The 15635-nt window shown below is 44.4% G+C and overlaps 1 protein-coding gene across 2 annotated transcripts; it reads right to left on the reverse strand.

Moving 5' to 3' along the window:
• Positions 1–3319: 3319 nt before the first annotated feature.
• LOC124031313 (striatin-interacting protein 1 homolog) lies at positions 3320–12432 on the reverse strand. 2 transcript variants are annotated; one of them, XM_046342394.1, is made up of 21 exons: positions 12204–12432; positions 11466–11535; positions 11284–11358; positions 11056–11190; positions 10787–10907; positions 10591–10659; positions 10401–10507; positions 10183–10310; positions 9891–10073; positions 9543–9763; positions 9327–9392; positions 8558–8621; positions 6894–6965; positions 6701–6775; positions 6497–6594; positions 6287–6413; positions 6006–6106; positions 5831–5897; positions 5529–5633; positions 5206–5410; positions 3320–5003 (listed from the first exon to the last, which is right to left on the reverse strand). In XM_046342394.1, exons 1-21 carry the CDS (start codon positions 12312–12314, stop codon positions 4753–4755), a joined length of 2451 nt encoding a protein of 816 aa, XP_046198350.1. In that variant the 5' UTR covers positions 12315–12432; the 3' UTR covers positions 3320–4752. The 2 variants fall into 2 exon arrangements, with proteins under 2 accessions (XP_046198350.1, XP_046198351.1); XM_046342395.1 differs by having other exon boundaries at positions 3320–5000; positions 12204–12427.
• Positions 12433–15635: the final 3203 nt, after the last annotated feature.

Consider the following 15635-nt stretch of genomic DNA (forward strand, 5'->3'; position numbering starts at 1 on the left):
AAGTACTTCACACCACTGGGGCCTACATAAAGCTGTCCCAACATCAGAGCTTTCTTTTCAGCACCATGAATCCTTACCACTGCTACATCTGGCAATCAGCGGAACCTTGTCTGGCAGCGAAACAGTTCATTCAGACTAATTTACTGCCTTTTAAAAATACATATCTGATATGGCTGACTTGCTTAAACAAATGTGGTTTCTACTCATAATTCATATGTACAAACTATGGCATAACGGGATGACAAGCGGATAAGAGGCAATCTGTAATTTCGATAAAGACATTAATGAGTGAGCTAGGACGGACGTAGTGAATATAACTATTTGTTCAGCACTTTTGAAATGCACAGTGACAGAATTCAGAACATGGGCCGTTCATACAGTATTCTGCCTGTACACCAAGTCAGAACCATAGGATAAATAAAGGGGGCATAAGCAGCCAATGAAAGCTCTTACAATATTTAATGATTACATTTCTCTAAAACAGGCTATAGGTTACATGTGCACGAGTGGCGACCCATTATTCAGGGCAGGTGGGGATGTTAAGCTAAAAAAGGCCTGATTCACACAGTCTCCTCTGAACACTTGATGTTGAGATGTGTTTGTTACTTGAACTCTGTGAAGCATTTATTTGGGCTGCAATCTGAGGTGCAGTTAACTCTAATGAACTAATCCTCTGCAGCAGAGTTAACTCTGGGTCTTCCTTTCCTGTGGCGGTCCTCATGAGAGCCAGTTTCATCATAGCGCTTGATGGTTTTTGCCACTGCACTTGAAGAAACTTTCTTGAAATTTTCCAGATTGACTGACCTTCATGTCTTACAAGTAATGATGGACTGTCGTTTCTCTTTGCTTATTTGAGCTGTTCTTGCCATAATATGGACTTGGTCTTTTACCAAATAGGGCTATCTTCTGTATACCACCCCTACCTTGTCACAACACAAGTGATTGGCTCAAACGCATAAAGGTAAGAAATTCCACAATTTAACTTTTAACAAGGCGCGCCTGTTAATTGAAATGCATTCCAGGTGACTACCTCATGAAGCTGGTTGAGAGAATGCCAAGAGTGTGCAAAGCTGTCATCAAGGTAAAGGCTGGCTACTTCAAAGAATTTAAAATATATTTTGATTTGTTTAACATTTTTTGGTTACTACATGATTGTTCTTTCATAGTTTTCATGTCTGCACAATTATTCTACAATGAAGAAAATAGTGGAAAAAAGAAAAAACCCTGGAATGAGTAGGTGTGTCCAAACTATTGAATGGTACTGTACATGTACACAGAGCTGAAAAGTGACTGGTAGTAGGAATATGTAGATACTTATGGTAATATATACATGTAAACAGGAGTAATAGTGACCAGTAGTAGGATAAGTAGATAAATACTAATGGCAATCAATGGATAGCAGCATAACGGAGTAATAAATCAAATCAATAATAATTTTAGCAGCAGCATAGGTTGAGTGGTGAGACCTATGGATGAGCATTGAGTCTGCGAAAGTGTAACTTTAGACCGTCCCCTCGTCCATACCCGGGCGCAAACCAGGGACCCTCTGCACACATCAACAACAGTCACCCACGAAGCATCGTTACCCATCGCTCCACAAAAGCCGCGGCCCTTGCAGAGCAAGGGGAACTACTACTTCAAGGTCTCAGAGCAAGTGACGTCACCGATTGAAACGCTATTTAGCGCACACCACCGCTAACTAAGCTAGCCGTTTCACATCCGTTAGAAAAACGCTGGAGTTGTTAGCAAAAGATCACTAAACTCAGTAAAAAAAAAAGAATCGACCTCTCACTGTCAACTGCGTTTATTTTCCAGAAAACATTACATGTGTAAATATTTGTATGAACATAACAAGTTTCAACAACTGAGACATAAACTGAACAAGTTCCACAGACATGTGACTAAAATAATTGTAATAATGTGTCCCTGAACAAAGGGGGGGGGGGGGTTCAAAATCAAAAGTAACAGTCAGTATCTGGTGTGGCCACCAGCTGCATTAAGTGCTGCAGTGCATCTCCTACTCATGGACTCACACCAGATTTGCCAGTTCTTGCTGTGAGATGTCACCACACTCTTCCACCAAGGCACCTGCAAGTTCCCGGACATTTCTGGGGGGGACTGGCCCTAGCCCTCACTCTCCGGTCAAACAGGACCCAGACGTGCTCAATGGGATTGAGATCCGGGCTCTTCGCTGGCCATGGCAGAAGACTGACATTCCTGTCTTGCAGGAAATCACGCACAGAACGAGCAGTATGGCTGGTGGCATTGTCATGTTGGAGGGTCATGTCAGGATGAGCATGCAGGAAGGGTACCACATGAGGGAGGAGGATGTCTTCCCTGTAACGCACAGCGTTGAGATTGCCTGCAATGACAACAAGCTCAGTCCGATGATGCTGTGACACACCGCCCCAGACAATGACGGACCCTCCACTTCCAAATCAATCCCGCTCCAGAGTACAGGCCTTGGTGTAAAGCTCATTCCTTCGACGATAAGCGCAAATCCGACCATCACCTCTGGTGAGACAAAACCGTGACTCATCAGTGAAGAGCACTTTTTGCCAGTCCTGTCTGGTCCAGCGACGGTGGGTTTGTGCCCATAGGTGACGTAGTTGCCGGTGATGTCTGGTGAGGACCTGCCTTACAACAGGCCTACAAGCCCTCAGTCCAGCCTCTCTCAGCCTATAGTCTGAGCACTGATGAGGGATTGTGCGTTCCTGGTGTAACTCGGGCAGTTGCTGCCATCCTGTACCTGTCCCGCAGGTGTGATGTTTGGATGTACCGATCCTGTGCAGGTGTTGTTACACATGGTCTGCCACTGCGAGGACGATCAACTGTCTGTCCTGTAGCGCTGTTTTAGGCATCTCACAGTACAGACATTGCAACTTATTGCCATGGCCATATCTGCAGTCCTCATGCCTCCTTGCAGCATGCCTAAGGCTCGTTCACACAGCTGAGCAGGGACCCTGGGCATCTTTCTTTTGGTGTTTTTCAGTCAATAGAAAGTCCTCTTTAGTGTCCTAAGTTTTCATAACTGTGACCTTATTGCCTCCCGTTAGTAAGCAGTTAGTGTCTTAGGGTCCGTTCCACAGGTTCACGTTCATTAATTATTTATGGTTCATTGAACAAGCATGGAAAACCGTTTAAACCATTTACAAAGAAGATCTGTGAAGTTATTTAGATTTTTACAAATTACCTTTGAAAGACAGGATCCTGGAAAAGGGACATTTGTTTGCTGAGTTTATAAGGGGGAAAAAATCAAGATGTTTGACAGAAATCTGTCTTACTCCATTATATAAAGCAAAAACAAGAATGACAGAGCAAGAGGGAGCATTCTTTTTATCCAGTATTTTTAGTCATACAATGTAAAACAGATTGACAAATAAGACGTAAGTTTTTTTCCCCAACATCTGTTTTCATTTCTCCAGCTTAGATTTAATAACCATTATAAGACCAAAAAAACAAACAATAGAAGCAGCAAATAAGTATAAGCACAATGCAACTATAAAATTATCTTAAATCTGAGGAGTTATCAGGTGCAAAATTGTTCCCTTGAGTAAAAAAACAAATACCTGTTAGCTTGTTAAGTGAGAACCACAAATAATAACATAGGGCTCATTTTGTTTCTTTCCTCACTCTCTCAAAAATACTGTATACACACATACACACACACACACACACACAATAAAGTACATTTTCCAAGTTCTTATTCAACCAGGTTGTGGAGTGCGCCAGCACGTTTTCCTGTTGCTTTAGGATAAAACGTTAGTCTGTAAATGTAATTAAAATGTCTTAATACCAAACGGTCTCCGCCTGGGTTGCATACAGGTGTGTGATTCATACAAGCCAATGGACACTCAGTGCGTAGAGTAACAGTGGAACATCAAAAAGGACTCAAAAGCCTGATCAACAGGAGGTTAAAGCAGTAACCATAAGTCAGACACATACTGTACACACTCAAGCAACTCCTCCCTTACAAACAGAACATTTTTTATTTTGCACTTGTTCCTAAGGGTTATCATACTATACCATAGTGCTTGAAGGGCAAAGTACTGGGCCGCCACCCAGAAGTGGGGTTAAGTGTGTAAGAAGTCCAGAATACAAAGGGTTAACATCCCCACCCTGGGAGGTTTGACAAGGCTGATAAGCCCTATAGCACTCTGTAAAAAAGGTCCAGTTCAAAACAAAAAAAGGGTTCTACATGGGAAAAATCTACCCCAAGGTTTCCCCAAACTTGATCCTGGACGTTTTGGTTATTGCCCTATTACTACACAGCTGATTAAACTAACCAACTCATCTACCTTTGATTATTTGAATCAGCTGTGTAGTGCTAGGGCAAAAACATGTACCCAGGGGGGGCCCTAGGACCAAGTTTGGGAAACCCTGGTCTCGTGCCTGGATTCAGGGATTATAAATGATTGGTCCAACTGTGTAGGGGAAATGCAGAAGGTCCACATTTAGGTGGCTTTGCTGTTGACCCTTTACCTCCTAAATATAACTTACTGACTTGTTACTCATGAGGTGACAACAATGCAAGGATAAGGTTTGTTATTGGGACTCATGTCTGCATCGTTTTCACAAACAAATGCAGTGCTCTATGAATGCTGTCTTTAAGTAACAGATATGCTTGTTCAGCAACATTTGCACTTATAGGAGGTACACTTAAAGAGGTGGGGATATAGACTATTGTTACCACCTTGGGGAGGTGTAATGAAAACCTCCTTATAGCACCAACACCCAACCCCAGCCCTGTTCTCATTGCAGTAGCTCTTCCCAGGATATTGGCTTGGAGAAGACCTCACGCTCCAGCCAGAGGTCATAGTTCATCTGGAAGTCCTCCGGCAGGTCGACACGCTGTCCCAGAACGCTCTGCAGGCAGTTGTCCACGGGCAGGAAGTCAGGGTTGCTCTGGTTGTTGTCGTAGCGGCGGCTGTTGAAGCGCTCAATGTTGGCGCGCAGAGCACACTCCTCTGCCTGGAAGTCCCAGGGCCGCGCATCCAGGTCTGCTGTCAAAGAAACATGGAAGCTCATTACTTGGGGTAATGGGGTAACTTGACAAACGTAGGGGTGCTTACATTTAGCAGTTCACAGTCATTGTGAGGAAATGTTTCACGGTTACGTCTATGATAGCAGCTATGAGGCTCCCAATCATATCACGTCAATCACCGACTGAAAAACTCAATGGGATTTGTGTTGACAGCGACTCACCGTTACCGTAGGCCCAATCGTCATTGAGGCGATGGCGGACCTTCTGGTAGATGGCAGACATGGTCTTCATGTTGCTCTTCCTCCACTGGCGGCCCAAGTACTTGGTTTGCACTTTGAGCAGCTTGAGGACATACAGCTGCATCATGGCCTGTTTGACCTTCAGCGCCCTCTTCAGGATAGGTGCAGACTTGAACACCACCAGCATCTGACAGAGAGAAGTGCAAGGTATGAAATTATGATCTAAAAGAAATCGCAGACTCATGTCTCTCCTAGTGAATAAGAATAACTCTGCATTGTTTTGGTTGGGTGGGTCTCTCCCTCACCATGGTTCTGGAGTGCTTCCACTTGGTCAGCTTGTTCAGAATCCTCAACAGGTTGATACAGGAGAACAGGTTCCTCCAGCAGAACTGGTTTATGTCTCCAGCCTCCTGAAGAACACAGACAAACCAACCAATTGGTACCAATACCTCACCTCCAATGTTTGACTACTGTAACACTTCCATTAGGTACCCTGGTGTTTTCCTCACCTCTTCTACAACAACATTTCCTAGGTGTTTGTTTAAGTTCAGCAGCTCACATTACAATAAGTATTTCAATTATGTGAGGGATGGAGTGTGCAACTTACCAAACTCTCTGCAGTAAGTTCCGGAAGGTCATGCACCACACAGTAAGGGAAGTCCAGCACAGAAATACTGCAGGAGATAAAATGAGAAAGGTGGTGAGAGAGATGATTACTAAAAAAAGGTCACAGAACTTCTTGATCATCCGAGTCTAGAAATGGCTCAAATCCACCAACGTACCCGTTTTTGGCTGTGATGTAAGACATGATGTTCTGGTTGAAGAACTTGAGAATGAGAGGAATACAGTTGGCAAACACCAGGTGCTGAGCCATGTACTCAAACTGTTGAAACAAAAATCCCACAAGAAACTGAAGGGTAAGGCAAGGTCAGACCATTCACAAGTTTGAGGTGCTTGTGAGAAATGACCACTCCTATTAAGTGGTTGTCAATACTTGGTAGATGAGGCTAAGTCAGAGTTTGACTGTATTTGGTGGCAGTGGTTGAGTGTGGGTTGCCAGTACCTGGTAGATGTGATTGAGTTTGAAGTGTTTGAGAAGCAGCAGCAGGATGGCAGAGATGGCCTTAACAATGATCTCCTTGTGGCGGTTAACATCTACACCGAGCTTCATGCTCTGGAGCACCGTGGTCCTGCAGATACAGTATCAAATCAAACCCTTTCAATTGGAGCTCAACTGAATACAGCTCCCTTTCAAAACGAACAGCTGACTCACGGCATCTCTTCAGGCAGCACATCTGCCAGGATGTTGATAGAGTCTGTCTTGGCCTTGGAGGTGGGGGCTGCAGCCAGCAGGATCTTAAGCAGGGCAATCTGATAGGGAGAAGAGTCACAGGTCAATTTTACCAAGGGTTTAGAGGTCATAGAAATGGACTGGAGATCTATGTTCATCAGCATACAAGAGGAGCAGAACACTCACCATGTACTGAGGCAAGCTGGGAAGAATGCCCTGGTATAGCAGCTCAGTGGAGCACATCTCCACATCCTCTTCCCCCTATAAACAAACACAATACTTTTTTTTTTTTAAAGAAACACTTGTTGCCCTTTCTCTTGGACAGTAATATTCCTGCATATATCCCAGTGATAGGTCAGTGATATGCATTGGCACTCACCCCTGACAATGGAGTTCTCTGAAACTCATCCTCCTTGGCAATCTGAATCTCAGCTATAGAGATGTACTTATGCTGCAAGGAAATGGAGAACACTGTCACGGTCTTCCCACTACCAGTGGTGAGGTCCCTCTCTCATCACCTCACGCCACCCATCCCGCAACAGTGCCAGAGAGACTGGGGGATGATAAACATGCCCCTCAAAACCAGGCCATTGATAGGGTGCTAGGGTCAGGTTGCTAGAGGGCCAGACACCTGACAGCCCTTCAAAGGTCAGAGACTCCTCAGTTTCTCTCCAAGTGGACATGTGTAATGGAGTGAGTGGACAAAGTTGAGTTGGTGTAACTATTGTAACTTGTGTTTGCTGTTTACGGTTCCAATCTGTATTGTTAGTTGTTCATCGTAGTTGTGCTAGGTGTTATACAGTCCTTTTCGTACATCCCTATCCCCCTAGAATCGATGTCCACGCAGAAATCGAATTACCATAATAAAAAATCTTCCATAAAAAGCTGTATATTTAAGTTATGGATATGGTTCTGCATGGGCTGCATCTCAATCCGCCAATGTAGGCCTTCCGCATGTGCTGTGGAAGGTGGCAGAGCAACAGTGGTGTTTCTTAGACCAGGGCACATCACAAAAAACATCCGTCTTCTCACAAAAACGTCTGTAGCATCCGAACGGTTTGGGCTACTAACTATACTGAACAAAAATACAAAAGCAACATGTAAAGTGTTGGACCCATGTTTCTTGAGCTGAAATAAAAGATTCCAGAAATGCTCCATACACACAAATACGTTCTCAAATTTGGTTCACATCCCTATTAGTGAGCATTTCTCATTTGCAAAGATTATGTCACACCTGTCAGGTGGATGAATCTCAAGACGCTGATTAAACAGCATGATCATTACACAGGTGCACCTTGTGCCGGGGACAATAAAAGCCACTAAAATGTGGAGTTGTGTCACACAACGCCACAGATGTATCAAAAATAAATGACTTGCCTAGTTAAATACAGGTTACATCAAGTTGAGGGAGTGGGCAATTGGCATGCTTGGCCAGTCACAAGACTCATCAAAACGTAACCCGGAACTGTTATTATTATTGATTTTTTAAATGAATGGAAGTAGTGTTGTGCAAGAAAATGGGTCCCACTTTACAATATACTTCCTTTTTTGACTGTTTTTCCATGTATGAATGTTATTCAACGTGTTTCTATGGGCTAAACGCAGTAAGGCAAAACTCAACGTTATATCAAATCAGTTAAATCAAATAGCAAAATGATCATTGGTATGACATATTAAAACAATTTCACATTAGTTTTGTAGAACCCCCCCCAACCAAATGCATAGACTTTAGCGGGATAACAATAATATTGCTTGTGCTACTGTATCCAATTACCCATTCATTGTATTGCTATCTGTATATATTCATTCATATCATCTCTTTGTACAGAACCACATCCAACTCATATCCTCTGGAAATAAAGTTCTCAATTGTGTGACACTCTGAGGTTGCCCTATTCTTCTGAATAATAACGTGTCAGTGAGTCACAGACCAGCCCAACTTGAGCCGCTCTCTTTCAGGCACAACGCAGGATTATTAAGCAAGAACTAGAACATCTATCCAGGTTTAACAATGCTTGAGACATGTTGAGAACTGCATAATACCTGCTTCAATGTTCTGATGCTTTCATGGATGGGTCTGGGTAGGCCGACAACTGTATCTGTGTCACTGCAATACAAACAACCACGAAATATAGGTCAAGGATCCTCGACAGGAAACTACTTTTCAAAACGAATAGTAAATCTCTGTTAAAGGGATACTTCAAGATTTGGGCAATGAGCTTGTGGACATCATTTTTATTTATCTGCGTCCAGTATGTAGGAAGTTAAGAGGTAGTTTCACGAGCCAATGCTAACTAGCATTAGTGCAATGACTGGAAGACTATGGTTTGCGCTAGCGCCAGTTAGCAACTTCCTTCAAACACAGAAACATAAAAATGATATGCACAAGTTCATCTGACCGTGGGTAAGTAGATAAAGGGCCTCGTTGTCAAAATCCCGTAGTATCCTCTTGGGCGACCCAACCAAATTCACATAGAAAAGTGTGTTATAGATCTGTTATTCGCATTGAAAGCAAGTCTAAGAAGCAGTAGATCTGTTCTATGTGAGCTATTTCTATACGTCACGTTCTCAAGTTTTGTTTTGCATCTTTTACTTTCGGTTTTGTACACCAGCTTCAAACAGTTGAAAATAATATATTTTTGGTTATGGAAAAGATATTTCACAGCGCTTTAGAGGGAACAATAATATTCTACTGTACTTGCTTGTTTTGTCACAAAAAAATTAGGTTAACCATTATAATTTTAGCAATCTGGAAATGGCAGAGCGATAGTGCATCATTAAATTAAGAAAAAAAAACATCAATTGAACTTACTTTCCAAGCGTATAGCCAATAAATTTGCTTCTACTTGATTCCAGGAAATGTTCTATGTCCTTTTCCCTATAAAAGCAAACAAAACAAAAAAAAGTCATACACTATTAGGCATATTATACAAGACACATAAAACCACAAAGTACATCTAAAGACACAGCATTAACCTGTAGCAAATGGTCTTCTTGAGGTGTCAATCAGAAGTACCCCACACCGTACCTGACTTTGGGTGCCCAGGGCAGACCCTTGGGGAAGTTCACCCTCTCTGAGGGGGGGTGTGGGATGGGCGGGGGCATGACCTCATCCCGCTCCATGGGAAAAGGCTCCACCTCCATGGAGTTGTCATTGTCATCGTTGTCATCCTCATCTTCACGGGGGTCATCTGACTTGTAGGGGTCCTTCTCATTGAAGGCATCCAGGTTGTCCTGTTTTGTCAGGGACTAATGGAGAGGAAAGGGTACTTTTCATATGAGCCTGACAATGTTACATTGAGCAGGTGTCAAACAGGGGGCTGCCTTCACTTTGTTGCCTTGCATTGAGATTTAATTCAGGCACAGTAGAGGTTACCTTGTGTTCACGACGTGCCCGTTTCTGCTGCTGTTCGATGAGGTCAGAGGCAGAAGCTGGAGGTGATGCTGCCCTCATGCTCCTGATGACCCGGATGCTGTCCTCTGGGAGGGGGGGCAAGCGCAGCTGCTCTCGCTTACGTACCTTAATGTTCTGGAGCTGTTCAAACCCCCCGAGGGTGAACTGGAGAAGATGAGAAGGCATGTTGTAAGAGACTAATATATATGCCAGCCAAAAGTACCTGGCTAACACAATAGCCAAAATCAGCTAAATAAGATAAAATCCCTCTCACCAGTATGCTCTTCCACAGCAGCAGAAGAACCTTCTTCATGGGGAAGTGGGGTGCGTGGCCACTGCAGAACTTGGTCACCATGCCAAAAAGCATGACAGAGATGGGCTCATTGTTGTACAGAGGAGAGCCTGGGAGAGAGAGGGGGGAAAGAGCAAAGACTATAGTCCAAAATTACTCCTCTACAAAACCCTTCTATCTAATAAAAAACACACTCTTACCCAGCTCAGTTTTAAAGGTCTCCCTGGTGGCCCTCCACTCAGGTGAGTCAGCTGGGTCCTCCTGCTGGATGGTCTCCACCATCAGATACATGATGTTGAGCAGCACCCTGAGGATCACTAGCATCAGAGGACTCCAATACACTTGTGTATAACTATATAGAGCTGCAGGAAAGTCTGTGTGTAATCTTACCTGAGGTCTGTGCTGTCAGCCAAGGAGATTGCTGGCTTTCTGACTGCACTGCTACAGGCAGCACTGTTACTGAGAGCGAAGAAGCAGAGGAGAGAGAGAGGGGAGAAGAGGAGAGAAAGAAGAATCAGCTACCTGATTTTGACAACATTTTGTATAGCAAACAATGACATCTCACTGATTTGTAGTTCCAACTTACTCAACCTCCATGTTGAGCAGCTCCACCAGAGCAGTGAAGGTGCCAACATCCAGAAGCAGGAAGATGTTGTACCTCATCCAGTGCTGCACTTCTGCCTCAGAGCTGCACTCTGCAAATGTCCCTGTAGAGCCACAGATAGGAAACATGACTTAAGTGCTGAAACATTGTTTGCTGGCTGCCTCACTATAAAAACATATGGCAACAGCTACCTCTTCACAGGCTTCCTTAGTCAACTTATGCTGCTAAAGCCTTGAGAGCTGATGACCTACCCTGAGCCATATAAAGGATGGCCCTGGCTACCTTCAGCCTCTTCTCCCTGGTGATCACCTCCAGGCCGTCCAGTAGACGCATGGCGTGAGCTCTGTGTTGAGACACGTCCAGCTCAGTCCATTTATCATCAGACACTGAGACAGGGCAGGAACAAAACACACTCAGTCAGAGGTACTATATAAGCACACTGGAGGAAGACAACGCATTCAAGTCGATAAGGTATGTACCATGAATTCGGAATTCCTCCTCAAAGCATTTTCTGTTGAGAAGAAATTCTGGTCCTTCAGTGTAACTGTATAGCTCTGGAGAAGATAAGTAGGCAAAGTTGGTACCAAATTCACAAGAGAATATGTCATAGAGGTCACTATTTAAAAAATAAAATAAAGGAGGTTGTCCAGAAATACCTCACCTGACAGTTCAGCAGACCACTTGTCTGTATCTGCATACTCAAACTCGAGGTCTGGAGACTCAGAGAAGCCCTATGTCAGAACACAGACAAAAATACACTACTGTATTGCTATTTCAGACCACAAAGAGACGAAAATGTGGGCACATTCCAATGTCCGTAGTATTTTTATTTAGGGAAATATTGTTTTAAGTTTGCAGCCAGATGGAGCAAGTCCATTGCATTTGGATTTGACAGTATTCAATACGGTGAACTCATAGTAGGCTGTAGGATCAAGGGTGTTTGAAATGTCAAGTATCCCTGTTGTACGCTTTAGACACCCCCTGTGGGGGTATTGGGGATCCGAAGTGCCCTAATAGTGTAATATATCTACTATAGTAACGAGTTCTGAATAGCAGAAGGCTTGAGCTATATTTAAACAGAAGCTGGATAACTCTAGCAAGTAGAAAACTACTGTAGCAAACGTTACCTAGCTAGCTAACAGGTAGCGTTGGACAAGTGGCAGTTCCGTGTTCAGGGTTAACAATTCTGAAAGCGAGCCACAATTCTTGACTAGCTTACTGTTGGTCATCAGAACAGTTGTAATGGGTGACAACGGACCACGGGATAAATAAATATCTAGTTAGCATGTATCGGCTAACGCGCTAGTTGCTAGCTACCGTTCGGCTTTGTTGCTAGCACAAAACATGCATTTATGATGCAGAACGTAATACAGTAAACCAGTATTTTTTTTGTCCTTACCTCCGAGTCTTTTCTTTGATTACGGACAAATTCACCCCTACTTTTGTTGGGTAACATAGCCCTCTGTTTATTGTTAACAATCAATCCACCACCATTACCACCAACGTCCATGTTTGACTGACCAACAAAGTTTTCCTTTTTTGTGTGGCTTTCCGGATGACGAGACGCATACTTTCTTCTTCGTGTGAATTTCAGGCCGAATAGACACTACGTTGAGTACTGCTGCCTTTTGCAGGTTGGAACCCCTTCTTTCAAAACTCCATGTAGATCTTGTGCACTAAAATCTCTCACACACCAATATTTTTATGCTGCTGCAACTACCACATCAATTTCCGCACCATGAGTGCAGTGCAGTTGATCACCATGGCTATAAACACAATAAATCCAACCTTAATAAAACTCCATCTTCTCTGGATCTTTCTCTCAGGCCTACTCACTGGGGGGGGGGGTCCTAGTCATCCTTGGGCTATCCTCTACTCTCCTTACTGCCTCAGCATATGAAATATTCTTCCACACTCAAACTCTGGCAATCTCAATGTGTCTCTCATACAGGGCACTTCGGATCCTCAGTTGTATGGGCACCCCCACAGTTTACACACAGTGATTTCTCAACCCCAACTTCACACTAAAGGTCAAACCAAACCCGAATGCCAAGACCCGAAAACTCTAACCTTTTCCTTGGGTCCGGGTCGGGTCCTGTCTGATTGTCATCAGGTCTCGGGTCTATGTAAACTAGCTGATAGTCCTGAGTGGACACAAATGGACCCGACCACAGCTCTGCGTTGTCTATAGCATATTTATTTTATGTGAATAAGGTGAATTTATTGACTTATAGAAGACCTAACCAACAAATAAAGACATTCGTTAACCAGAAGAGCAACTAGGATGATAGATATCGTTTTTTTGTCACTCGGTTTTTGTCTAGACCCGTTAGGGTACGGTTTTGGCCTAGTTCTGGTTGTCGTCAGGTCCATTAGGGTTTGGGTCTGAATGTTCTCTGGTCCGTTCGAGTCTGGGTCCCCCTTTTAAAAAAAAGATTGAGTTCTGGTCTGATTGTCCTCGGGTCCGGGTCCAATTGTTTTGACCCGAGAAGATCTATACTTCACACTCCCTCTGACTATGCCCTCCTGCACACTTTTCACATTGTGGAATCTCCCTTCTACATACTGCGGTTCCGGTTTGGAGCGAGTGGTCGCATCCCACTTCGCTCCCGCAGGTAGTATAACTTTTTCATTATATTTCATTATAGCACAACGGTTTGATTTGTCTAATCTTAGCAATTTCTTCTCAGCTAGCTACATAGCCGTCTTTGTATCAAAGATACTTGCGTAATTATCGTATTTCGCCGTCCTAACGTAGTCTTCACTAGCCAGCTAGCTAACGTCCACTGATTAGCTGCACTGGGAAAACTATTACACTCAACTGAACGACTTGATTAGTGTAGTGTTAGCTAGCTACATAGCTGTCTTTGCTGTCTTCGTATCTTCGTATCCAAGATAATTGTGTTGTTTAGGTTTAGAGTGTGTAGTCTTAGAGTGATTATCTTAATTTACCGAGGTTAGCTAGCCAGCTATTTGTCGTCCTTAACGTAGGAGACTCTGCTAGCTAGCCAACAGCTAGCCAACGCTAGCCAAGGTCTACTGAATAGAACTCAACAACCCGGTCGCATTCACAGGTAGTATCACATTTTCATTTCATTACAGTACAACGGTGATATATTTTACATAAATTTCCTTCAATTCCCATTATTAAAGTGGCTGGAGTTGGGTCAGTGTCAGTATGTTGGCAGCAGCCACTCAATGTTAGTGGTGGCTGTTTAACAGTCTGATGGCCTTGAGAGAGCTGTTTTTCAGTCTCTCGGTCTCTGCTTTGATGCACATTTTCATTTCATTACAGTACAACGGTTTGATTTGTTTGATCGTAGCTAGCTACATAGCTAGCTACATAGCCGTCTTTGTATCAAAGATAATTGTGTAGTCTAGAGCGATTTTCTAGGTTAGCTAGCCAGCTATTGTCGTTCTTTTAACGCAACGTAACGTAAACAACACTACTAGCTAGCCAGCTAGCCCCCGAATAGCAGCACTGCAGAAACTATTACACTCAACGGAACGACTTGATTAGTGTAGTGTCAACAACGCACCCACTGCCAGCTAGCCTACTTCAGCAGTACTGTATCATTTTTAATCATTTTAGTCAATAAGATTCTTGCTACGTAGCTTAACTTTCTGAACATTCGAGACGTGTAGTCCACTTGTCATTCCAATCTCCTTTGCATTAGCGTAGCCTCTTCTGTAGCCTGTCAACTATGTGTCTGTTTATCCCTGTTCTCTCCTCTCTGCACAGACCATACAAACGCTCCACACCGCGTGGCCGCGGCCACCCTAATCTGGTGGTCCCAGCGCGCACGACCCACGTGGAGTTCCAGGTCTCTGGTAGCCTCTGGAACTGCCGATCTGCGGTCAACAAGGCAGAGTTCATCTCAGCCTATGCCTCCCTCCAGTCCCTCGACTTCTTGGCACTAACGGAAACATGGATCACCACAGACAACACTGCTACTCCTACTGCTCTCTCTTCGTCCGCCCACGTGTTCTCGCACACCCCGAGAGCGTCTGGTCAGCGGGGTGGTGGCACCGGGATCCTCATCTCTCCCGAGTGGTCATTCTCTCTTTCTCCCCTTACCCATCTGTCTATCGCCTCCTTTGAATTCCATGCTGTCACAGTTACCACCCCTTTCAAGCTTAACATCCTTATCATTTATCGCCCTCCAGGTTCCCTCGGAGAGTTCATCAATGAGCTTGATGCCTTGATAAGCTCCTTTCCTGAGGACGGCTCACCTCTCACAGTTCTGGGCGACTTTAACCTCCCCACGTCTACCTTCGACTCATTCCTCTCTGCCTCCTTCTTTCCACTCCTCTCCTCTTTTGACCTCACCCTCTCACCTTCCCCCCTACTCACAAGGCAGGCAATACGCTCGACCTCATCTTTACTAGATGCTGTTCTTCCACTAACCTCATTGCAACTCCCCTCCAAGTCTCCGACCACTACCTTGTATCCTTTTCCCTCTCGCTCTCATCCAACACCTCCCACACTGCCCCTACTCGGATGGTATCGCGCCGTCCCAACCTTCGCTCTCTCTCCCCGCTACTCTCTCCTCTTCCATCCTATCATCTCTTCCCTCCGCTCAAACCTTCTCCAACCTATCTCCTGATTCTGCCTCCTCAACCCTCCTCTCCACCCTCTCTGCATCCTTTGACTCTCTATGTCCCCTATCCTCCAGGCCGGCTCGGTCCTCCCCTCCCGCTCCGTGGCTCGATGACTCATTGCGAGCTCACAGAACAGGGCTCAGGGCAGCCGAGCGGAAATGGAGGAAAACTCGCCTCCCTGCGGACCTGGCATCCTTTCACTCCCTCCTCTCTACATTTTCCTCCTCTG

This window comes from Oncorhynchus gorbuscha, linkage group LG03 (genome assembly GCF_021184085.1).
Source record: "Oncorhynchus gorbuscha isolate QuinsamMale2020 ecotype Even-year linkage group LG03, OgorEven_v1.0, whole genome shotgun sequence".
In the NCBI taxonomy this organism is placed as follows: domain Eukaryota; kingdom Metazoa; phylum Chordata; class Actinopteri; order Salmoniformes; family Salmonidae; genus Oncorhynchus; species Oncorhynchus gorbuscha.